We start from the raw sequence: 26,739 nt of genomic DNA, 5'->3' as shown, positions 1-26,739 counted from the left end.
GATAAAGTCAAAGGGCCTGAATATTTTCGAAGGCACTGTATTCCCTGAACACGGATCAAGTTTATTTATCGTGGCTTTCAGCAGTTCAATTCATCATCATTGAGATTATGCAATGATAGAAAGAGAGAGTTTACTCTTGAAATACATGACATGTTCCCATCTTAATTTCCCTGGAACAGAATGGAGTTATAAAATACTTCGCATGATAACTGCACTAAGGATTAAATTAACATGACAAAATAGCTGTATCTGTCTACATGCTTTAATTTTTTTAGATATAGAAAAAACTGAAAAAATCATTTCAATTTTAATCCATTGCATGGGACAGTTGATAGTTGAGAAAAAAAGCCAAGGGGACATTCCATTGTTTTCAGACAACAACCCATTACCGATACAATGTTTCCCCCTGTTGGTAACATTTGTTCACTGTGCTTTCTTTCGAAGTAACCCATTTGCTTAGCGTGCATGCCTCACACCAAACCACAAGGTTTGAACAGCTGATCACATGTTAATAAAGCATAAATCACACCTCTGTACTGTTATTTTCACAGACTGAAAGAGGGTGGAGTACTAGGCGAGGAATGCGTCCCGGCGTCGAGGTAGCCAATTGAGTAATCGCGGGCGTTGTACTTACTATGGGCATAGCTCATAAATGAAACCGTCATTCCGATACCTGCAATGGAAGACGCATTCGGACACAATTAGGTTACTTTATTTTGATTGGTGTAAGGATATTCCACCCTCTAATCCTCGCCCTTGACAGAAACACTTATACTTCTTGTTCCTGCGTGTGGTGTCGTCACTATAGTCTTGATGTTTCGAATGGTAGTAACAAAAATGGCACGGAACTTACATGTCAATTTATGCTTCTTTTTGGTAAGTACATATGAAATGAAAGTTTGTCATTTTCTGTCATTTTCACATTTGATTTCGATATGTCAACTTCCTTCGAGTCTATGAATGTAATTGAATTGGCAAACGTAACTTTTATTTTGTGCAGTTTTGTAATATTAGACAGTAAGGTGCGGCTTGTTGATACATTTACCTATGCAGACTATGTTCTTGAAAATGTAAATGTCTCATTCTTTTGGTTCCAATAATAGACAATACAAATAATTGCAGTACGATATTTGTAACACAGCTATTGTATGATATGCACGTTGTTAGAATGAACAATATCACTCTCATGTGTTAACCCCAGATCATCTCATGTGTGGACTCCTGCTTTATCCCCGGCTCCATACAAGCAACAGTACCTCAGACAGTACCAGTTGGGCATGTTATTTCAAAAGGTAGCAAAACATTCACAAATACTCCAGTCCTGTCAAACGTATGTAATTGATACTGAATGAAACAATCAATATAGTCATAAACTTTTTATAACCAGTTGACATCCTTAAACATAATCACGTTCTCTTGCTTTGGATAATTCATGTTGTTTTTAGTAATTGTATAGTTCATAACATTTCTTTCTCTCTCATTGTTCAGTTGATGTCGACAACTGTGACACCAAGACCTTGCACTTTACCTCTTGTGACCCGGACTTCACAGTACAGGCAGATGGAACTATAGTAACAGTCCACATCACTATGGTACCAACCAACGGCAGGACATTCTCAGTGCAGTATCAGGACCCCAATGGTCAGGAGAAAAACATGGATGTTCACCTTGTCCAGAACTCTAGAAAAGTAAGGTGGATTCCACATTGGCTTAGAGTAAAAGATGTTGAAGATGCTAGTCCCATACTTTTTAAATAAGTACTATATTATGTTTGCAGTGTCGTGACTTTTTGTGACTTTCCCCCGCATGTTTCAGGTATTGAAAGATGGTCTACTAAAGCGCTCCAAAAGACGTTGGAGCCCTATGCCCTTCAACATCATAGAAAACGACCACCCTCCATTTCCAAAGGAAGTTGATCTGGTAATGTCCTTAACATAATTTACAACTTCCATCACTTTCAGCACATTCTGTCTATTTGAATATGGACAATAAACCTAAGCCTTGTCCATATTTCATGTAATGTAGTCATAACACACTCCTACATGGGCGACAGCCAAATTATCCTCTACCTGTGCTTTCAATTCTCCTTACCCATGTTCCACTTTATTTCTCACTCTTTCTCACTTGTGGCTAAGGCACATTCTGTACATGTATGCTCCACGCCCTCACCAGATGGTACACACCCATACTCACCCAACCACATACATGTATACACAGGATTAGTGGGCACGGTTAATCTATTAATGTAATATCCCAATGGATGTTGGTATTGGATTAATTGTGTGAGTATTCACTTTTTAGAAGAAAATAATATAGGCCTTTTTTAACAATGACAATGCTTTGTCTGAATTAAATAAAATGAGCCATGTGACATTGCTACACACAAGTATATAACATGCCATTTGAAGTGGGATATTTCTAATCAATGCAAAATGGAATTAAAATGTCTGAATGAAGTAACCTTAATGAGAAGAAGTAGACTACAATGAGCAACCAACAGCTAGGCTGTTTAATCCGAATGGAGTTGTTGTAGACAAGAAACTGTGCAGAAGGGAATTGTGCTTCAAAAATAGCAGTTCTGAAACATCTTTTATTGACCCTCATTCTACTTAATTGCCGGCCTCAACATGTTACGGAGATAGATTCAATTACTGTATAGGAAGCTCTGGGGACAGGTTGTCTGGATACTGGAAAGACAATACATTGGCAGACGCAAACAGATTATCACCATTAGCAGACAACAGTTCTTGAGGGCTTGAACAACAAAAATCTGTTTGTGATTTCGTTCATACTGGTGAACCGGCAATTGAATTATGTGGTTGCAATATCAAAATATATTATGACACCAGGGGAGTCTTTCAAGTTGGATTTATTTTTATTTAATTTCATTTGAATATTGCAGCCCATTTGTGTAGGTTATTAGCCAGACAAACCCACTAAATTCAACATTAAATAGTGGTCGAATTTATCCTCAAGTCGACACTATTTTTTTTTAAAGTTCTAAATAGCAGCTAAATACAGTATATAGCTATAGATAGTACACTGCATAATGAAACAATATAGTAAGCTAGTGTTCTGAGGGTGGACTGACTGTATGTAGGCCTATTATTTGGCATTAATAGATGCACAACTTTCTATCAAAGCTGGGAGAGAGCGCGAGGGCGGCTCATGTCATGCAGGTTCAGGTAGCCTATACAGGACAGTTGAATATTCTAAAAATCAATTGGTATCTGATTAGTATTGTAAGGGAATTCTGCCCTATGTTATACAAGAGACCACAGGAAACTTCTTTGATCAGAGGTTAGTTTGTTTAATAAGGATTGCAAGCCGGATTGCAACCCGGAGTATAATCACAGGTAGAATTGTAATGTATAGATATAATAACATTTCTTACAGTATGCTGCTGTTACATCAAACATTTATTTAAGTCCGACCTTGCGGGGATCCAGAGAAACCGTGTTACACCAGTCCAAGGACAAAGCGCGCAGCAAAATTATAGCCTCAATTAGCCTTGCTAGTTGGCTAACTCATGGGTACTGTTGCTAGCTACTTGCTTCTTTACATCGCTTTGATGCAGTCAAGACAGGCACTACGTGATGGTATAATCGATAACCTTTGTCAACCCAGTATCACAGGTTATTGTGAAATAGACACATTTTTTATTGGACATTTTTCCGTGTGCCTGTCACGAATTTCGAATAAGTAATTTGTGTCTATTTCACAATTAGCTGTGAAAGTATGGCTACTTTCTCTCAATTCAATTTAAGGGCTTTATTGGCATAGGAAACATATGTTAACATTGCCAAAGCAAGTGAAGAGGATAATAAACAAAAGTGAAATAAACAAAAATGAACAGTTAACATTACACTCACAGAAGTTCCAAAATAATAAAGACATTTAAAATGTCAAATTATGACTATATACAGTGTTGTAACAATGTGCAAATAGTTAAATTACAAAAGGGAAAATAAATAAACATAAATATGGGTTGTATTTTCAATGGTGTTTGTTCTTCACTGGTTGCCCTTTTCTTGTGGCAACAGGTCACAAATCTTGCTGCTGTGATGAGTCACTGTGGTATTTCACCCAGTAGATATGGGAGTTCATCAATATTGGGTTTGTTTTCGAATTCTGTGTGGATCTGTGTAATCTGAGCGAAATATGGGTCTCTAATATTGTCATACATTTGGCAGGTGCTTAGGAAGTGCAGCTCAGTTTCCACCTCATTTTGTGGGCAGTGTGCACATAGCCTGTCTTCTCTTGAGAGCCAGGTCTGCCTACGGCAACCTTTCTCAAAAGCAAGGCTATGCTCACTGAGTCTGTACATAGTCAAAGCTTTCCTTAAGTTTGGGTCAGTCACAGTGGTCAAGTATTCTGCCACTATGTACTCTCTGTTTAGGGCCAAATAATATTCTAGTTTGCTTAGTTTTTTTGTTAATTCTTTCCAATGTGTCAAGTAATTATCTTTTTGTTTTCTCATGATTTGGTTGGGTGAAATTGTGTTGCTGTGCTGGGGCTCTGTGGGGTCTGTTTGTGTTTGTGAAAATAACCCCAGGACCAGCTTGCTTAAGGGACTCCTCTCCAGGTTCATCTCTCTGTAGATGATGGATTATTTATGGAAGGTTTGGGAATCGCTTCCTTTTAGGTGGTTGAAGAATTTAAGGTCTCTTTTGTGGATTTTGGTAATTAGCGGGTATCGGCCTAATTCTGCTCTGCATGCATTATTTGGTGTTTTATGTTGTACACAGAGGAAATTTTTGCAGAGGATATTTTTGCAGAATTCTGCATACAGAGTCTCAATTTGGTGTTTATCTCATTTTGTGAATTCTTGGTTGGTGAGTGGACCCCAGACCTCACAACCATAAAGGGCAATGTGTTCTATAACCGATTCAAGTATTTTTAATCAGATCCTAATTGGTATGTCGAATTTTATGTACGTTTTGATGGCAAGGCCCTTCTTGCCTTGTCCCTCAGCTCGTTCACAGCTTTGTTGAAGTTACCTGTGGCGCTGATGTTTAGGCCAAGGTATGTCTTTTTTTTGTGTGCTCTAGGGCAACGGTGTCTAGATGGAATCAGACCCTCATGCCAAATTGAGTCAAAGGCTTTTTTGAAATCAACAAAGCATGAGAAGACTTTGCCTTTGTTTTGGTTTGTTTGTTTGTCAATTAGAGTCTATGGATTCTTTAATTACATTGAGCTGATTTCTGACGTGCTGTTCCTTCTTTTTCCATACTGTATTTCTGTATTGTTTTAGTGATTCCCCATAGTGAAGGTGTAGACTCAGGTTTTCTGTGTCTCTACATTTTGCAAAACAGAAATGGTCATACACGCCTAGCAATTAAAAGTTCTAAAGCATTATAATTGTTGACTAAGTGTTACTAAGGCTGTGTCAAAAGACCAATTACTGGCAAAATATCAGAATTGGGCTGCCTGTGTAAACACCAGGGATGGGTATTACAAATATTTTCACTATTCAAATAATATCATGATTTTTGGAGAGGATATTGAAATACATGTGTGCTTTCTGTGAAACCTTTGAGAAAAGTTATTCTAAACAGCACTTGTTTGCTACGCGATTCGGGAGAGCTGCAGCAGGGCGTGGGAAGGGCTGCGGTCAATGTGTATGAGATGGGAGGTAGGAAGATCAGACCTATGCCCCTCCTGCCCACCCCACACCCCCCACTCCCGCAAAAAGGGCCTCAACATGGAAGTCACACATACACCCAGGCTGTGAGCAGGCAGACAGGCCCAACCCCCCACTCTTACACTAGTCCGAGCCAATGACATGTACCAGATGCTCAACAGGCTCTGCTCACACTTACTGGTCTGAGGCCAAACCATACGACTAACAATAATGGCAAATGGTTTGATAAAGATTGCAAAAACCAAAGAAAGAAATTGAGAATCATATCCAACCAAAAACATATCATTACTGTACAATTTTCTAACCCGAATTATATGATTATCCCACTGCTTGTTGAAGCTTGACCCCAGATAATATTTGATTGTTTTCTGGTCTAGGTTGCATCTGATTCTTCTGTCGCATACAATGTGTACTACACCCTCAGTGGGCCTGGTGTGACAGAGGACCCTGAGGGTGTGTTTAGTGTGGTAAAGGAAACTGGGATGCTGAAGGTCCACAAAGCTGTCGACCGCGAGATTACCCCTCAGTTTATAGTGAGTAGTACACTACAATTATTGCTTTATTACTTTATTATTTAATAATTGATTCATTAATTATCTATGATGATAAAACATGACATCTATTTTTTTCAGTTTCAAGCCAGAGTGTTTGACAGAAACACCAACCAGGAGACAGACTTACCATTACCCATCACAGTGAATGTAGAAGATGTGAATGACAATGCACCAACTTTCACTGGCCAACTGCAGTTTACTGTGCTGGAACAAAGCAACAAAGGTGAGAAACATACAGCTGAAGTAAGAAATACCAGAGTGCCTTTAGCCTCTGTAATACAGTACATAGAAAAAGTGCCATACGTTTCACAAATTTGTAAATTTACAGATACATTTGTCACACATCCAGACATTCATTTGAAACAGGAACTTGTGGCTATGTACTAATAGCCTGTGTGTTGTGATGTGTTCCATTGCAGGTACCATTGTGGGGAAGGTGAATGCCACAGACAAAGACGAGCCTGGTACAGACCACACTAAGATCAGGTACTCCCTCCTCTCTGAGACCAACCTGTTCTTCATCAACCCAGAGACAGGAGTCATCAGCACCAAAACAGACACTCTTGACAGAGAGGTGAGAGTCAGTCTCCTCTTCGTACTTTCAAAATATCTCACTTAGTTTTCCAGGGTTCCACATTGGTGACCACTGCTATCATTGTTTGAATTATTCCTTTTTTAATATACACTGAGTGCACAGAACATTAGGAACACTTGCTCTTTTCCTGATATAGACTGACCAGGTGAATCCAGGTGAAAGCTATGATCCCTTGTTGATGTCACTTGTTAAATCCACTTCAATCAGTGTAGATGAAGGGGAGGAGACAGGTTAAAGAAGAATTCTTAAGCCTTGAGACAATTGAGACATTGATTGCATGTGTGTGTCATTCAGAGGGTGAATGAGCAAGACAAAAGATTTCAGTGCCTTTGAACAGGGTATGGTAGTAGGTGCCAGGTGCACCAGTTTGAGTGTGTCAAGAACAGCAACGAGGTTGGATTTTTCAACAGTTTCCCGTGTGTATCAAGAATGGTCCACCACCCAAAGGACATCCAGCCGACTTGACGCAAATGTGGGAAGCTTTGGAGTCAACATGGGCCAGAATCCCTGTGGAAAGCTTTCAACACCTTGTAGAGTCCATGCCCCAACGAATTTAGGCTGTTCTGATGGCAAAATAGGTGCAACTCAATATTGGGAAGGTGTTCCTAATGTTTTATGCACTCAATGTATATTTGAACTAAATGTATATTTTGGGATTTTGTTTTTCAGGTGACCGATAAGTATTTTGTGAGAATGGACATCAGAGACATGAATGGCGCTCTGAATGGTCTATCCAACACGGCTACAGCCACCATAGTGCTGGGAGATATCAACGACAACCCTCCCACTTTTACAAAGACATCTGTAAGTCAAAAATAATCATCTTGAATATTTCTTTTACAGTAATAACATTTTTGTATTGCAGTTGATTTGGCAGCAAAACAATAGTTATGGTGAAAATGTGCTATATTTTGTTTGCTATAGAGTATGGATATTCAATATACCTCAGTCAGATAATTGAACAGGCTGCTTTCCTCTTGCAGTATAATGTGAGTGTTATGGAGAACCAAGAGAAAGGCCTCATCCTCAGAATCCCTATTGAAGACAAGGACTTATTGAACACACCAAACTGGAACTCTGAGTTCAGCATCACCAAGGGGAACGAAAATGGGAACTTCAGGATTGAAAGAGACCCAAAAACAAATGAAGGACTAATTTACCTAACAAAGGTGAATTGGTACTCACAATGAACCTATATTTTTGATCTGATCTTGACTTTCATATTTATTTATAAAATAAGGCAAACATAATTTCGGCAAACTATCCCATAACATAAAGACAGTCAAAATATTGAACCAAAATACTTATTTACTCTTGTACAATGACATTGTCATTGATGCCTGATAGTCCAATAATAATGCAATAAAATGACACTCCATGTCTTTGCTGTGTCACCAGCCTCTAGACTACGAGAAGACTAAGAACCTAAAGCTGGAGGTGTTGGCCCGTAACCAGGCTGAGCTGAGTGGGACCAATGCCAAGTGGGTGTCCGTCCCTGTGGATGTCACAGTGGGGAACGTGGACGAGGGACCAGAGTTCACTGCCCCCACCGTACGCTTTACTGTCCAGGAGAATACTCCAAACGACACCCTGATCGGAACATACACTGCCGTTGACCCAGAGACCAAGAGCAGCGCTGGCATCAAGTAAGATCTTAGTTTACCTCAATGTCATACTTTATTAGCCTGGTCGCAGATATGTTTGTGCAGTCTTGCCATATGACCATAGGAGATGGCATATTGTCTAACCATATTGATAATGGTCATAGTAATAATATGATGTTATAGCAAGGTCAGATTGTGTTTCAATAGAAAATAGAGGTACATGTTTTTTTCTCTCCAGCACTTGATGGCAGAATTGCACCATGATGCCCATGAATGCTTTAATACCGTCTTCTCTCTCTCTGTTCCCTCTCAGGTATTACAAGGTCTCAGACCCGGCTTCATGGGTCAATGTCGATGAAAGCACTGGACAGCTGAAGATCGCCAACACAATCGACAGGGAGTCCCACTTTGTAGTGGATGGTGTTTACAACATCACTATGAAAGCTGTGGATGCCAGTAAGTAGATGTTGTTACACATTGTCTCGCATGTGTCTTTATTACATTTCTGTGTAGTCAGATATGCACCCCTATTTGGATGATCTTAACTCATCTATTGCTTTGAAAATCTTTGGGCCTGGTAGCATAAAACATCTTAAGTGTTTCCTTTAAGGATTTACCCTTACCTGAGGGAATTGTTTAAAGAAATTGCATAGATCCCTCAAATGTTTTCCTTCAGTAAGGGCATACTTAAGGGATTTTACCCCAGAGTTTCTAAACCCAGAGGCGCAACATCACGAGACTTCCGGGAACGCTTGCAAAACAGACTAAACAGACCAGGCCGGAGATTGGGCTTTGAGATGTCAATGAGTGAAATGAAAAATTCTTCCTTAGTTGTTAATTTTCTCTATCTAAAGGCACAACCTAGATTCCAGCCAATGTCTTAAGTAGTTGAACATGTTACTAATCCAACCTCATGAGTGGCAAACTGACACGCTTTCATTTGAGTCAAAAACAACTTTATGTGGAAGGAATGCCTTTGCTTTGACTGCCTGCACATGCACAGTTCGGTGCGAGACAACTGTTAGACCCGACGATGTGTTTCTGAGCATGAGGTTAAATAGCCAACGTTGCCATTACATCGCCTACATGTGTGATCGTGGATTTCTAATGGAGAAGCGATTTATGCCTGTCTTCATACTGTACTGTCTTTGGTTTTACAGTAGTTTGAAAGCATGTATGGCAGAATAAGTCTCTGGTTACCACGGAGTTGACCATCACTGGCTGAATGTCTTGTCTAAGAGATCACGTTTATTTTAAGAGATCGCAAAATAGAACTACATTCAAGACAGGAGAAACAAATTGATTCAGAAGATAATAAAACATGTTTCTATTACTTTCTAGCATGTCAAGCTTACTTACAGAGTACGTAGCTGGCTACAGTGCCTTCAGAAATGATTCATACCCCTTGACTTATTCCACATTTTGTGTTAGACTGATTTTAAAAATGTATTTAAAAAAATGCTCACCCATCTACACACAATACCGCATAAAGACAAAGTCAAAACATGTTTTGGAAATATTGCTAATTTATAGAAAATGAAATATCTAATTTACATAAGTATTCACACCCATGAGTCAGTACAGGTTAGTATCATCTTTGGCAGCGATTACAGCTGTGAGTCTTTCTGGGTAAGTCTCTAAGAGCTTTGCACACCTGGATTGTACAATATTTAAAAATTCTTCAAGTTCTGTCAAGTTAGTTGTTGGTCATTGCTAGACAGACATTTTCAAGTCTTGCCATAGATTTTCAAGCTGATTTAAGTCAGGATGTAAGTTTGGAATCTTTTTTTATTCTGTACAGGCTGTCTTTTCACTGCAATTTAGGTTAGTATTGTGGAGTAACTACATTGTTGTTGATCTATCCTAAGTTTTCTCCTATCACAGCCATTAAACTCTGTAACTGTTTTAAAGTCACCATTAGCCTCATTGTGAAAACCCTGAGCGGTTTCCTTCCTCTTCGGCAACTGTATTGATACACCATCCAAACTGTAATTAATAACTTCGCCATGCTCAAAGGGATATTCAATGTCTGCTTGTTACATGTTTACCCATCTACCAATCGGGGCCCTTCTTTGCAAGGCAGCTTTGTGGTTGAATCTGTGTTTGAAATGCACTGCTCGACTGAGGGACCTTACAGATAATTGTATGTGTGGGGTACAGAGATGAGGTAGTCATTTAAAAATCATGTTAAACACTCTTATTACACACAATCTCAATTTCAGGCTGTAACACAACAAAATGTGGAAAAAGTCAAGGGGTGTGAATACTTTCTGATGGCAATGTAAGTAGCTAGCTAGATGTATACCTAGCTAGCTGGTTGAAGTTTTTTCTGCTTCCAGGGCAGAGGAAAGCAGGAGTTGGAACTGAAATTATTTTCCAATAGTATTGTTCTGGTTGTAACCCCTCAAAAAGTAATGGTTTATATTGTTCCTTTTAAAACCACTGAAATATATATTTTCTTTACATTTAGCTCAACATTAAATTACTTCACCAATCAAATTTTATTGGTCACATACACATGTTTAGCAGATGTTAATGCGAGTGTAGCGAAATGCTTGTGCTTCTAGTTCCGACTATGCAGTAATATCTAACAAATTCACAACAACTACCTTATACACAAATGTAAAGGGATGAATATGTACATATAAATATATGGATGAGCGATGGCGTGCGGCATAGGCAAGATGCAGTAGATGGTGTAGAATACAGTATGTACATATGAGTTGAGTAATGTAGGATATGTAAACATTATTAAAGTGGTGTTATTTAAAGTGACTAGTGATACCTTTTTAAGTCCATTTATTAAAGTGGCCAGAGATTTGAGTCTGTATGTAGGCAGCAGCCTCTCTATGTTAGTGATGGCTGTTTAACAGTCTGATGGCCTTGAGATAGAATAGTGCATGCAGAGCAGCTAGCTGACAAGCTGTAGCCTAGTTGTTTACATACATTGGACAGACAAGTATAGGGCGTGTGATGTGACTGAAATTTTGTGGGAAGAGCGAGAGAGGGTGGAGGAGGCTTGGCTTGAAGCACTGGGCATCTTATTATGACACGCATTATCTGAATTAGGCCCACAGAATGGAACTTTGAATATCTTTCATCTTCCGATGAAATATGTCTTCTGCATTTAACACAACCCCTCTGAATCAAAGAGGTGTGGGGAGCTGCCTTAATTCACATCATCAGCGCCCGGGGAACAGGGGAGTTAACTGCCTTGCTCAGGGGCAGAACGACAGAGTTTTACCTTGTCGGCTCGGGGATTTGATCCAGAAACCTTTCGGCTACTGGCTCAACACTCCTAACCACCTGCCTATTAACCGGTTTGACTAGATTGAATGATGTTTACTGTATATATCCATAGTTAATGAAGCACATATGGGTCCTGATGGGCACCCTTTTCCCCTTAATTTAAGGGGAAAATAACTTAAGATGTGTTATGCAACCGGCAACAAGGAACCTAGTTATATCCTCCCAGCTAATAGCATGCTAATCCTGCATTTGCTTTCTCTCACTGCTTCTATCACTGTAACAAGTATTAACACTCTAAAACAAGGAAGAGACAAGGCATCATAATTATAGCTAACAACACCACTGTGCCCTATTCCATCTCCTCAAGGTCTCCTTTTACTGACATGTTGATATGGGAGTGCGTTTGCACAACTTGAATTACACCACAGAGGATGAGAGGTTGTCGTCGTCTTTACGCCTTGGCTGATGTTACCTAATACATAACACATTCTGGTGTTAGCTTCAACCACCCCCTCCACTCCAGTCAATGTTTTTTTTATGTTCACACACAACACAATAACTCTTTGTGTGTTATTTAAGAGACAGGATGATGAGTATAATAGTCAGTCTGTAACACCTGGTGTGATCACGTCATTGAGGTCCATGACATTGTGTTACTCGGTTCTATTCCAGATGTGACGATGATGTTTTTTTTTGGTCATATGCTATCTACTGGCCCTTATCTCTGTTTTGCATTTATAACAGGGAGTGACTGGGAAAATATCAGTACTGTGTGCCATCTGTAACTGAACTTTCAAGTTTTCCCGTTTATTGCCATGTGTGATAGTGAATAGATTGGAAATCTGACTCACTCAAGCTCTCACAATAAAAATCAGCAAGAAGGTATTGTGTTATCTTGTTTCTTACATATGTCTCCTTTCTCCTAGGTCAGAAGACAGGTACAGGGACGGTGATTATTCAAGTGGAAGACATGAACGACCACGTCCCAGACATCCTCTCTAAAGACCTGGTGTTGTGTGGGAAGGATGGGGGAGAGATGGGCTCTGTGCTGGTGGTAGCAGAAGACAAGGACCAAGCTCCCTTCTCCGCCCCCTTCAGCTTCAAACTGGGAGAGAAGCATGATGACAAATGGGCTGTGAAGCCACTTAACAGTATGAAAATGATTCCTACCTCCTGACTCCATTGCATCTCTATATTAATTGATGTCTTGCAAATGTGATTGAAAAAGTGATGCAGTTATTTAATGGGAAGAAGTCCATAAATGTACAATTTGTATCTTATAATGAATAGTCAGTGTCATGTATTCAAGAATGTAACTTTAAAGCCGAAATACTCTCTAGAGATGCAACCTCAACAGAGCACTTGTTAACTGACATTCTTTAGTGACATTTTTTTAGAGCCAGGAGTTTTAGTCCTTATAGTGTAATCTCACCTGGAAATCTAGTACACAAACTCCTGTTCCTAACAACAGTGTATTTCCTCCTCAGGCACTGCAGTGATGTTGGAGCAAACTAAGGAGCTCCCCTCTGGCCTATACACTGTCCCCCTGATGGTGGGGGACCTGCAGGGCTTTGGAAGTACTCAGACTGTGACGGTCCGGATCTGCCGCTGCAGGAACGGAGTGTGTCTGGCCCAACAGAACTCCACATCTTTGGGGGTGTGGGGCATCCTGGCCATGTTGCTGGGTCTGGCTTTGCTACTTCTACTCTGTGAGTCTCCACTGGGCTATTATGGACATTCATATTATTTATGTAGGCCTGACAGGTTGGTGTCAAAGCAAATAATAAGATAGGACAACGAATAAAACTGATGAGATATTAGAAATTGAATGATGAAGTCTTAAATAGCTGACATCAGCTAGTATAGCTGTATTCCTTAACAAATGACTTGTGCGTCTTGTCCATCTGACAGCCTTGTTGTTGCAGTGCCACTCACACACTTTCTTGTTGGTTCTTTATCGCAGGTATGCTTTGTGCATTGGTGTGTGTGACGAAGAATGAGAAAATGGAGCTGGAGGATATGGGAGACAGTGGTGGTATCCTGCTGACGTCTAACATTGAGGCCCTAGGGGATGCAGTGGTAAGGCTGTCATAATGAAAGTATTACGAACACATTTCTCATGGTCATGAAATCAGAGCAGATTTCAGTGTTACATCCTCATTTTTATTCATATGTATTTTATATGTCTCCTCTTTAGGATTCAAATCTCATCATTGTTCCAAAGTCTGGGATTGACCGTTCAGTGAAGGGATCCATGACTGACATGGGGTGGGCTGGAGCTAAGAACTTGGATAAGATGGGAGGAGGCCTGGGCACTCAACAGCAGTCCGGCAGCAGCATCATTGTGACCGATATGCCGAATGGCTTCTCTGACCAATACAATGGCAGTCAATACGGTGGACAAAATGGCGGTGGACAATATGGTGTTGATCAATATGGTGGCGGACAATATACCAGTGGCAATAGGACTTTTGACAACACACGTTCAACTGGCAAAAACATGAAGTTCAACTGGCAAACCAACGGGCTGTTTCTACAACAGGTAAAACAACTCAAACAATGTCAATGTGTTTTACTTTAGTCTGAGTAAACACCGTAAATGGACAATATCGTCAGGATCACATTTTCTGCCTTTTCTCTAAGGTTTAATATAGTCCTTGCTATTGGTGAAAGCCTAGACAATTCCGATGTGTAATGTTGGCTTACTTATTGGCTAAACCCTTGGCTTCTCTGTCAGCTTTCATGTATCTCGTCTGGTTGGTGAAAGGTTTGTCTGTTTTCAGTGTAATATTCTGTGGAAGGATGTAATATCACCTACTGTAATATCTTCCTCCCCCCTTCAGGCTAGTCCTTGTCTGCTCCCTATGGACTAATAACAACATGCATTCTCCTCTCTCCACCTCGCCTTTTACCTTGTCTGCTACCAAGTCCATCCTGTCTCGTATCATGTTTACCTGGTCTACCTTTTCTTTGCAGAAGTTGGCTTACCTAAGGACGGAAGAGCAGGGACGGTACGCCGATGACATCATCCACGCGTACGGCTTCGAGGGGGTGGGGTCTCCAGCTGGCTCGGTGGGCTGCTGCAGTGACCAAGTCAACCAGGAAGACCTGGACTTCCTGAACACACTGGGGCCAAAGTTCAAGGTGTTAGCTGAGGTCTGCACTAACAAATGAACCAGGAAGATCTATTGCAATATTGTTTTTACTACAGAAAGTGTTCTCTCATGTTTGTTTTTTGTTAATTATTATGAATTGGGTTGGCATGCTATTATTATCAAGGGTGATACAAAACATTGAGTCAGTCATCACACTGAATTGCTCAAACTGTTTGTTGGTTAGAGCCTTTTTGCACTGGAAAGTACTATGTATTGTAAATAGTGTACATTTAGTGATTTAAGTGCCAAAGATAAGATTTTTTCTCATTTGTAAATTGTGGTAAAAGTTTCAGTGTTGTAGAATCAAATGTTTGTTTATGAGATTCTGTAAAAACAGTACTTGAATGTTAGATTAGATGAGATTTTTCTAATTACCTATGAACTGAATGGGGTACAAACATTACTAAATAAATTCTATATTTGTCTTTCAATGTTGGATAACCTGAATAATTACACCTTGCACTTAATGTCCTAGCTATATTTTGTACCATTGTACATTCTGTACAAGTTAACACATGATAATGAAATAAGTAGAGTGAATGTGACCATCTAAAGCAGACTGTATGTAATTGTCATGAGAATTTTCAATCCCAGTGATGACAATAACAATCACTATAGCTTTGACCAATTCTCCAGAGGTTGTAAGGCCCTGGTTAATAGAAGAATTAGACAAAGTCCCAGAATTCTGCAAAAGGTTCTTTATTCAGAGAGCTCTGAAAATCATACAAGCACATAGCCTTTTATACCTCGCATTTGGTCATACCATATACCATACCCTTTATAAATGCCCCTCCTCTTCTCTAACACTGTCAATGCTATTTACAAGTCTACTGTATCCTGCAACATGTTATATAATCTACTGCAAGCCTAACGGTTTCTCCCCTCCCTGGGTGTGGAGACGTTTTTCCTGTTATTAGTTTCACAGTAGTCACAACTTGTCTGTCGACAGTTTCGCTTCTCCTTGAATGTCTCAACTGTACTTCTGCTTACATTGCTAAATAGTAACATACTGTCTAGTCTCAGCTTGTCCTACACACACACCTTATAGAATTATAGTCTTGTAATTCTGATACATTTAACATAAACAAATAGTATCTGGGTGGAATCCTTTAGTCATTATCTTTAACATATAAATTACTCTCAGTAATCCATTTTTTTAAAAAGACTGTTTGTGTGAGATTGTAAATGGCAGTTCTCATCACTTTTTAGCCATCAAAGAGTAAAACTGCCTTGTCGATTAGGCTACATTGGGGCTTCCATGTTGAATTTGTCACACAATTCAATTGTCTGTCCAATTCATTTTATTCTTATGGTTGATTGGTGGCAGAAAAAGCCTTGTGTTTAGACAAGAATAGAATGTTCTGGGTACTTCTGTTTACAATAGAAGGTGCTTCTGTTTAGAATAGAAAGTTCTGGGTGCTTCCATTTAGAATAGGAAGTTATTGGTCCTTCTGTTTAGAATAGAAGGTTAAAATATATTTGTAGAAGGTTAAAGAAGGTTAAAATATTAAATTGTTTTGGATACATGTGAAATATTTAAAATTGGCCAAATATAACAGTACCAGTCAAAAGTTTGGACACACCTACTCATTCAAGGTTTTTTCTTTATTTTTACTATTTTCTACATTGTAGAATAATAGTGAAGACATCAAAACTATGTAATAACACATATGGAATCATGTAGTAACCAAAAAAGTGTTAAACAAATTCTTCAAAGTAGCCACCCTTTCGCCTTGACAGCTTTGCACACTCTTAGCAATCTCTCAACCAGCTTCATGAGGATTGCTTTTCCAACAGTCTTGATTGAGTTCCCACATATGCTGAGCACTTGTTGGCTGCTTTTCCTTCACTCTGCTGTCCAACTCATTCCAAACCATTTCAATTGGTCTGAGGTCAGATGATTGTGGAGGCCAGGTCAACTGATGCAGCACTCCATCCCTCTCCTTGGTCAAATAGCCCTTACACAGCCTGGAGGTATGTTTTGGGTCATTTTCCTGTTGAAAAACAAATGATAGTCCCACTAAGCGCAAACCAGATAGGATGCCGTATCGCTGCAGAATGCTGTGGTAGCCATGCTGGACAATGACCCAAAACTGTGCCTTGAATTCTAAATAAATTACTGACAGTGTCACCAGCAAAGCACCCCACACCATCACACCTCCTCCATGCTTCACAGTGGGAATCACACATGTGGAGATCATCCATTCAGCTACGCTGTGTCTCACAAAGACACAGCGGTTGGATCAGACCAAAGGACAGATTTCCACTGCTCTAATGTCCATTGCTTGTGTTTCTTGCCCCAAGCAAGTCTCTTCTTATTATTAATGTCCTTTAGTAGTGGTTTCTTTGCAATAATTTGACCATGAAGGCCTGATTCACGCAGTCTCCTCTGAACAGTTCATGATGAGATGTGTCTGTTACTTGAACTCTGTGAAGCATTTATTTGAGCAGCAATCTGAGGTGCACTTAACTCTAATGAACTTATCTTCTGCAGCAGAGGTAACTCTGGGTCTTTCTTTCCTGTGGCGGTCCGCATGAGAGCAAGTTTCATCATAGCTCTTGATGGTTTTTGCTACTGCACTTCAAGAAACTTTTAAAGTTCTTGAACTGTTCCAGACTGCCTGACCTTCATGTCTTACAGTAATGATGGACTGTCATTTCTCTTTGCTTATTTGAGCTGTTCTTGCCATAATATGGACTTGTTCTTTTACCAAATAGGGCTATCTTCTGTATACCACCCCTACCTTGCCACAACACAACCGATTGGCTCAAACACATTAAGAATGAAAGAAATTCCACCATCTCAATTGGGTTGAGGTCGGGTGATTGTGAAGGCCAGGTCATCTGATGCAGCGTCTCACAAAGACACGGTGGTTGGAACCAAACAACTCAAATTCGGATTCATCAGACCAAAGGACACATTTCCACCGGGCTAATGTCCATTGCTCGTGTTTCTTGGCCCAAGCAAGTTTTTTCTTCTTATTGGTGACATTTAGTAGTGGTTTCTTCGCAGCAATTTGACCATGAAGGCCTGATTCACGCAATCTCCTCTGAACAGTTCATGTTGAGATGTGTCTGTTACTTGAACTCTGTGAAGCATTTTTTTGGGCAGCAATCTGAGGTGCAGTTAACTCTAATTAACTTTTAACAAGGCACACCTGTTAATTGAAATGCATTCCAGGTGACTATCTCATGAAGCTGAAGGTGGTTACTTTTAAGAATCTCAAATATAAAATATTTTTGGATTTGAGATTTGTTTAACACATTTTTGGTTACTACATGATTCCATATGTGTCATTTCATAGTTTTGATGTTCTTATACAATGTAGGAAATAGTACAAATAAAGAAAAACCCTTGAATCAGTAGGTGTGTCCAAATTTTTGACTGGTACTGAATATATATTTTTTCTTAAATACGTTTCAACATATATTACGGAATGTTTTTAAAATGTACACTGGGTGTACAAACCATTAGGAATGTCTGCTCGTTCTATGACATACTGTAGACTGACCAGGTGATCCCTTATTGATGTCACTTTTTAAATCCACTTCAATCAGTGTAGATGAATGGGAGGAGACAGGTTAAAGAAGGATTTTTTTTACATGGAATGTGTATATGTTCCATTCAGAGGGTGAATGGGCAAGACAAAATATTTAAATGCCTTTGAATGGGGGTATGGTAGTAGGTGATAGGCAGACCGGTTTGAATATGTCAAGAACTGCAACACTGCTGGGTTTTTCACTCTCAACAGTATTCATGTGCAGTTGAAGTCGGAAGTTTACATACACCTTAGCCAAATAAACTGAGTTTAAATGTTTCACAATTCCTGACATTTAATCCCAGTAAAAATTCCCTGTCTCAGGTTAGTTAAGATCACCACTTTATTTTAAGAACATGAAATGTCAGAATAATAGTAGAGAGAATGATTTATTTCAGCTTTTAATTCTTTCATCACATCCCCAGTGGGTCAGAAGTTTACATACACTCAATTAGTATTTGGTAACATTGCCTTTAAATTGTTTAACTTGGGTCATACGTTTCGGGTAGCCTTCCACAAGCTTCCCACAATAAGTTGGGTGATTTTTGGCTCATTCCTCCTGACAGAGCTGGTGTAACTGAGTCAAGTTTGTAGGCCTCCTTGCTCGCACACACTTTTTCAGTTCTGCCCACAAATTTTCTATAGGTTTGAGGTCAGGGTTTTGTGATGTCCTCTCCAATACCTTGACTTTGGTGTCCTTAAGCCATTTTGCCACAACTTTGGAAGTATGCTTGGGGTCATTGTCCATTTGGAAGACACATTTGTGACCAAGCTTTAACTTCCTGACTGATGTCTTGAGATGTTGCTTCAATATATCCACATAATCTTCCTCCCTCATGATGCCATCTATTTTGTCAAGTGCATCAGTCCCTCCTGCAGCAAAGCACCCCCACAACATGATGCTGCCACCCCCGTGCTTCATGGTTGGGATGGTGTTCTTCGGCTTGCAAGCCTCCCCCTTTTTCCTCCTCCAAACATAACGATGGTCATTATGACCAAACAGTTCTATTTTTGTTTCATCAGACCAGAGGACATTTCTCCAAAAAGTACGATCTTTGTCCCCGTGTGCAGTTGCAAACCGTAGTCTGGCTTTTTTTGGTGGTTTTGGAGCAGTGGCTTCTTCCTCGCTAAGCGGCCTTTCAGGTTATGTCGATATATGACTTGTTTTACTGTGGATATAGATACTTTTGCACCTGTTTCCTCCAGCATCTTCACAAGGTCCTTTGCTGTTGTTCTGGGATTGATTTACACTTTTCGCTCCAAAGTACGTTAATCTCTAGGAGACAGAACGCGTTTCCTTCCTGAGCGGTATGACGGCTGCGTGGTCCCATGGTGTTTATACTTACGTACTATTGTTTGTACATATGTACGTGGTACCTTCAGGCATTTGGAAATTGCTCCCAAGGATGAACCAGACTTGTGGAGGTCTACAATTTTTCTTCTGAGGTCTTGGCTGATTTCTTTTTATTTCTTATGATGTCAGGCAAAGAGGCACTGAGTTTGAAGGTAGGCCTTGAAATATATCCACAGGTACACCTCCAATTGACTCAAATGATGTCAATTAGCCCATCAGAAGTTTCTAAGGCCATGACGTCATTTTCTGGAATTTTGCACGCTGTTTATAGGCACAGTCAACTTAGTGTATGTAAACGTCTAACCCACTGAAATTGTGATACAGTGAATTATAAGTGAAATAATCTGTCTGTAAACAATGGTTGGGAAAATTACTTGTGTCATGCACAAAGTAGATGTCCTAACCGACTTGCCAAAACTCTAGTTTGTTATCAAGAAATTTGTGGTGGTTGAAAAAGGAATTTTAATGACTCCAACTTAAGTGTATGTAAACTTCCGACTTTAATTGTATGTATAGGGAATGGTCATCCAGTCAACTTGAAACAGCTGTGGGAACATTGGAGTCAACATGGGCCAGCATCCCTGTGGAATGCTTTTGACACCTTGTAGAATCCATGCCTCGACGAATTGAGGCTGTTCTGAGTGTAAAAGGGGTTGCAAAAAATGTATGGCATGTACTGTAGAGACTCCTTGTATTATACCACCCATATTGAATTTAAAAGCGTGTTATATGAAATGAAGTGCCCTTTAGTATGTCTATTAACTCTCGATTTAATATGGTGAAACTATTCCTTTTTACATTTAAATGTTAAAACATTTAATGGGTTAAGAATAAAACGTCAACCCTGTTACCCATAGGCAGACATGCTAGACATGTTTTAACAATTTAAAGCATTTTGTGAATCTTGCATTCAATTGCCTCTCCCTGTTGCACACAACAAACTTCCATCCCCCTGTCACATGGGGATTGATGACATATTCACATTCTAGTCGGAACAAGGAAACTCTGACATTTCCGGCTTGCTAATTGGTTGTAGCTATACACTCGCCACTTTCAACCAGTTAGAGTTTTCTGGTTTCGACTAGCACGTGAACGTGGTATAATTCATGGCTAATTTAACTAGTAATTACCAGTTGGAAGGCCGTTCAAGTGGATTTTTCCCAGATGTGGTAAATTCCCACTTGGTTATGAACTCACCATAACACCTTTAACCATCCACTGTAGAGCTGTATACTACCACTCATTGGAATTGGAAGCACAAGAACAAGACCTACACTTGACATATTTTGGAGTGTTGTATGATGTATAGTTTTTGTTTAAATCGATAAAAACGAAAGTTAAAAATAATAAAAATAGCCTAGTGCCACCCGATCATTATTATTTTTCATTATTTAATTAAGTTGAAGAGAGGCACTTACAATAGTCTTTTTTTCCCTCTTGAGATGGGAAACGTGTTTTGTATGAAGTTGAACATGTGCTCTTTACCACAGAATGGTAAAATGAGGTGAAATCAAAAGGTTTTCTTTTACTCACCATCACAATTGAAATGATATCACTGCCAAGTTTTGGCTTGATGGCCCCCCCCCCCCCCCAAAAAAAAATATCTCCATTGATCAATATGTAAAGAGTACATTATAAAGCCAAATTAGGAACCATTTTGTCCACCCTGTAGAATGTCATAGCCATGCATTTCTGGAATATTGTCAGGCATTACATGCATTTGAGCAAAGATGCAACAGGGAGGGGTTAGAACTTAGAAACATACATGATACATCTCTGTATGTTCCTAGGTTAACCCCTCCCTGTTCATACACTCAGCCTCAGGCTTAATTCCACAGTATGACTGACTCACTGTCAGACACATATCATCAACAACCTCTGTAATCCCATGTCTATCAGCATCAGTCTCATCAGAAAATTATATTCTAAACAGAAGCACCCAGAACCTTATCTTCCTAGGATAGAACCAGACGGACAGCCTGTGAGTGTATGTGTAGTCATAACGACGTGTGATTGACTGATTCAACAGAAGTGTCATAATAAACTTTGATCTTATTTTAAATATAGTGTGTTTACCAGAGACAATGTGAAGAACAACCTGTTAGGATATAGGCCAAGGACTAGATGAAGTGTATTTTTACCTGGAGATTTTCCTTATTGTAGGCTACTTCTTTCACTACCTTAAATCACTCAGTTTAGCACATGGCCTCATATGACTACTTAAGTAGATGGGTGGGGTTTAGGCTTAAGAGGGTGTGAACAATGCTGAATGGGCACACAAAAAAAGAGCTCTTGAGCAAGTGTGAAATACTTTAATGGGAATTTTCTGGTACTTGTCTACAAGGTGGAATAACATGTTTATCATGTTTCAAATGAGCATAACTTTCCCATGTTTCCCACAACTGCAGTGTATGATATACAATTTTAAAATTATGAGTCTGTACTTTTATATAATGTACTAAAAAACTATTTTGGAAATGGTACATGAGACTCAAATGGGAAATGTATGCACGTGTTCTTATTATTCATTTGGAATTGGGTTTCCAAACTGACCCATTTTTTAACTAATCGTGTTGCCTATTTTGTCAATTTTTGCTAATATGACTTTTAACGTAAATAATATAAAATACACCTGTTGTGTCATGCACTTTGGTCATGCTGTTTTACTGTAAACCCTTCATTTTTTTGGAGAGAGAGAGAGAGAGCGAGAGAGAGAGAAAGATTATTAGCTTGTAACTATTGTTTCTCATGCCTGGATACGCCTAGTAAATGATTAAAAGGGTTTGGTTCATTGTACAGTAGAGTACAAATAAGCCAAGTCTTGCACAATAACTGACATGAGGTAACTAAGGATACTTTATTCACCCTTGAACAAATATTGAGCTCCACCATCTGGCAACAGAGTGATATTGCATATCTGACAATGATTAGTATGTGTCTGTCAAAGGTTACCGTCTCAATCATTGACGACTGCATTCTTTCTATTCTATTTCTATTCTGGTTAGAGCCAGTTTGCGCTGTTCTGTGAAGGGAGTAGTACACAGCGTTGTACAAGATCTTCAGTTTCTTGGCAATTTCTCGCATGGAATAGCCTTCATTTCTCAGAACAAGAATAGACTGACAAGTTTTAGAAGAAAGTATTTTGTTTCTGGCCATTTGAAGCCTGTAATCGAACCCACAAACGCTGATGCTCCAGATACTCAACTAGTTTAATTAAAGAAGGAGAGTTTTATTGCTTCTTTAATCAGAACAACAGTTGTCAGCTATGCTAACATAATTGCAAAAGGGTTTTCTAATGATCAATTAGCCTTTTAAAATGATAAACTTGGATTAGCTAGCACAACGTGCCATTGGAACACAGGAATGATGGTTGCTGATAATGGGCCTCTGTACGCCTATGTAGATATTCCATTAAAAAAAATCAGACGTTTCCAGCTGCAATAGTCATTTACAACATTAACAATGTCTACACTGTATTTCTGATAAATTTTATGTTATTTTAATGGATAAGAATGTGCTTTTCTTTCAAAAACAAGGACATTTCTAAGTGACCCCAAACTTTTGAAAGGTAGTGTGTACATAAGATGATCTGAAAGTGTAACACAAATATAGTCAACCCTACTAATAGAAAATGATTCCCTTACCATAACTGTTTTGACAAAGGCCCATTTTTAATGGGAGGTTTCAATTTAACAGTGATTCAAATCATTATACAGCCTAGGCATATTTGAAGAAAGTAGTACTATGTTTGAATGATGTGTTTCAGCATAGGAAATATTAAGTTATCAATTCTCAATTTGATTCAAATTACTCTGAGGATGTCTTTGAGATATATAATTAGAAGGTCCAGATTGGAACATCTGTCAAGTCATATTGGGTGGTGAATATCAAAGATGGCAGTGGACAGTAAAAAGGGAATGGAAATTAATGGAAAAACTATGAACAAGTCCCTTACAATGATCAAACAGTGAAATGTGTTAAAAATACAACAATGCTATCTGGTAAGATTACAAGTACTGTCATAATTATGAGAGGATTATGAAATAAAAAGGAGTCGTTCTTTCATGTGAAAGAGCCTTGCTAGAGAGTTGTGAGAAGAGCAGTCACATCAATGATTTCTGCTTAAATTCCCACAGGAGCCAATTAGTTGTATCTTGAAAAGTTACTTGAATCTTTTTCATTTTTTTTATCCACAAAAATGACTTCACAAGTTCTTCTGCGTTTAGAAATAATATAAATGAGCAGTTGACCCAAATGTAATAAAAAAGCATTCTAAGTATAGACTTACAAATAACTTGAAGCCAAATATCCACAGCAGAATGTTTTTATGCTCCCTAGTTATATTAAAACTGTGCTTAGATAAGACAATGATTGACCTAAAACATTTTATTATTAAATACCATAATCAATTCTTATTGAATTTATTTTAAATACGTGTATTCTTCTTCAAATTACGTGCCTGGCAAGCATTGTCCAAGTAAGCGTTCCCTTCCTATTTGTACACAGAACCACTTCGTACACCACTTTGTTGCTCACTGAAACTGAGCGGCCAAACTGAAGGGCCATTGCACACTGAAACTGAGGGGCCATATGTGCCCCCTCAAAACTTTTTTTGAGCATGACACAACTGTCAAAATGTGCGTTGTTTTTGTCCGCTTTGTATAACTGACACCAGTGACTGAAGTGGATACATTAATTTCCAATGACCCCAACATCATGTGTACCTCTGGAAGCCTTGTTGTCAGGGTTACCTGGTAACAACAGTTATATACACCCGGCTTGTGTAAAATGTACCACCTCAGGTCAAAATGGCTGCCTCATAGGTGAGAGGTTGAAGTGAGGCAAGCAGACTCTGTCAGGATGACTAAGAGATGCTTCAGTTGATCTTTCCCTGCAGCGTTTTGTTAGACTACAACCTTTAGAACACAGTGGGTGGCAAACTTTCCTTATGGCTGAGGCAATCTAAACATTTAAGGACACATATGGCTATTTATAGCCTATAGATAGGCCACATAAGAAGTATGACGGAAATACTTAAGCAGCAATTAAAATAGGTTTAGGGCGTTCCTTTAAGGAGCATGAAGCGCAACCTTCAGCGAAGGCAATGCCATTGATGCATAAATTAATATAACACGATGTCCACTCTTATCACCGCTTGAACCATCGCTTCCAGTCAGTTCTGTAAAGATGCAATTAACTCTAAAGTGACAGCGTGAAATTAATTTATTGCTTGTAATTAGTTTTCTGCATACTCTGAAAACAATCTAGGTTGTTCGTTGTCGTCCTCCAAGAGAGACTCTGAGGGCACTTGGCTGCTGCAGCTCAGCAGTAGTGTTGCGTGGGTAAAATCACTGGGGAAGCCAGAAAAAAAGCCATATTATAACCTATGTGTTGTGATAATTGCGTTGTTCGCTTTATAATCTGTTAGTTAATATGCCTTGCGACCGTGATATAAGATCGCGACAATAAGAAGACAATGTGGCAGAATAAATTCAAACACACCTTTGTTTCATCACAAAACCCGGAGAGCAACCTCTATCCGGTGAAGTCCACAAAGCATATTGCATGTATCAAACAGTTACATGACCTACAGCATGGTCTAGCAAGTCAATGTTTCCGACATTTTTTAACTACTAAACAACTATTGACTTAGAACCACGGAGAGTTACCACAAGTCACAAAGAAAACAGGAGCTGCCACCACTATTCCAGCACTATTTCAAATCACCTATGGTTAGTCTAACACAGTGGCAACTAAAAGATACCTAAAACAATTTATTCCAGTCAACGTGAGCTAAATATGATGTGGCTGACGATGGTTGCGATTTGTGTTTGTGTGTGTGTGCGTGCGTTTGTTGTAGTAGAAAAAACATGACTCACCCTACTTGTAGAGAAACGCCAATGCCATTCTCCTCTCTTTCATGTTGACGAAACAGTCTATGACTGTCACACAGTACACACTTATATTTTTTGTTGTCCTAGTCTACCTGGCTAAAATGCTTGCTCTCTAGCCTAAATTCCTTTCATGGGCAACGTTAGCAAGTTAACATTAGCCTTCTACATCTAGCTACATATTGAACTTCCATCCTTTCAGTCCAGGGGCACAATGTATAAATGTATGATTGGATAAGAATCACCGTTATAATCATTGGCCAGTATGGAGAATGAAGTTAAACCAAGTCCCTATCTCCATCCATGGCTAATTTAGGAAAGAGACAATTTTAGCCTGTTAACTAGCCACCAAAGGACAACAACACAACAAGATGCAACAATTCAAGTTGTTTCTGTCAATTACGTATTTCTCTTTATGCAATGTCATGGGAGTGAAGCCAAATCCAAACTGGCTTCCCTTGACATGCGCCAGGACCATTCACAGTTGAGCTCACTCAGTTTTGCTGATTGGATATACATTTTTTTTAATTATCAAGGGAGGCCAAATGCTCGCTTGCTTCCCTTGCATTCAATGCTACGGGCGGCAACAATGTCATACTCTTTATGACAAGACAGCATCAGACACAGTAGATGGCCTACACAGACAGAGACAGAGGGGCGCTGTTTTGTTGTCTCGGATGCTTTCTCCGGTGAGATACAATCAGCCTCTTGCAAATTGAAGGAATATAATGAAAACACAGAGAGAAGAAATAATATATTTTTGTTTGGGGGGGGGGGGTCAATTGTTTGTGGAAGCCTGGCTTCCCTTGGCATCCATGAATACACACCACTGCATCTCATTCCACCATGGAGTGACTGCTTTCAACTTACAGGAGGAGAATCTCAATTGCATTCCTTCTCAAAAACCATTAGATGAGAAAGCCAGAGGTCTCTCCCCTTTGACCTTCTCCTCCCATGAATTTTGAAAAGGAGGCGAGGAACGAGGAGTATGCAATTGAGAATCTCCCACAACGCACTGCAGGAGCTCTCTCTGTGACCTCTTAACCCTCTGGTGGCTTTGACCTAGCCTGATGACTCACACTAAATTATTCCGTTGCTCCGTCGTTCCCTACCAGAGAGGGAGAGGTGAGAGGTTTCACTCTGGCCAAAATCTG

At 39.4% G+C, this 26,739-nt stretch overlaps 1 protein-coding gene across 1 annotated transcript; it reads left to right on the top strand.

Moving 5' to 3' along the window:
* The first annotated feature begins 551 nt into the window (after nucleotides 1-551).
* Nucleotides 552-15,232, top strand: LOC106569170 (desmocollin 2-like protein). The gene is made up of 16 exons (XM_014140223.3): nucleotides 552-876; nucleotides 1,202-1,292; nucleotides 1,489-1,688; nucleotides 1,816-1,920; nucleotides 6,022-6,177; nucleotides 6,277-6,421; nucleotides 6,618-6,772; nucleotides 7,463-7,597; nucleotides 7,777-7,962; nucleotides 8,192-8,439; nucleotides 8,711-8,853; nucleotides 12,573-12,797; nucleotides 13,134-13,355; nucleotides 13,610-13,725; nucleotides 13,844-14,188; nucleotides 14,623-15,232. Exons 1-16 carry the CDS (start codon nucleotides 814-816, stop codon nucleotides 14,818-14,820), a joined length of 2,733 nt encoding a protein of 910 aa, XP_013995698.1. The 5' UTR covers nucleotides 552-813; the 3' UTR covers nucleotides 14,821-15,232.
* Nucleotides 15,233-26,739: the final 11,507 nt, after the last annotated feature.

Source organism: Salmo salar, chromosome 14 (assembly GCF_965601325.2).
Source record: "Salmo salar chromosome 14, fSalSal1, whole genome shotgun sequence".
NCBI lineage: Eukaryota > Metazoa > Chordata > Actinopteri > Salmoniformes > Salmonidae > Salmo > Salmo salar.
Note: the sequence above shows the minus strand (reverse complement) of the source record. Positions and strands in the feature narration are given on the sequence as shown.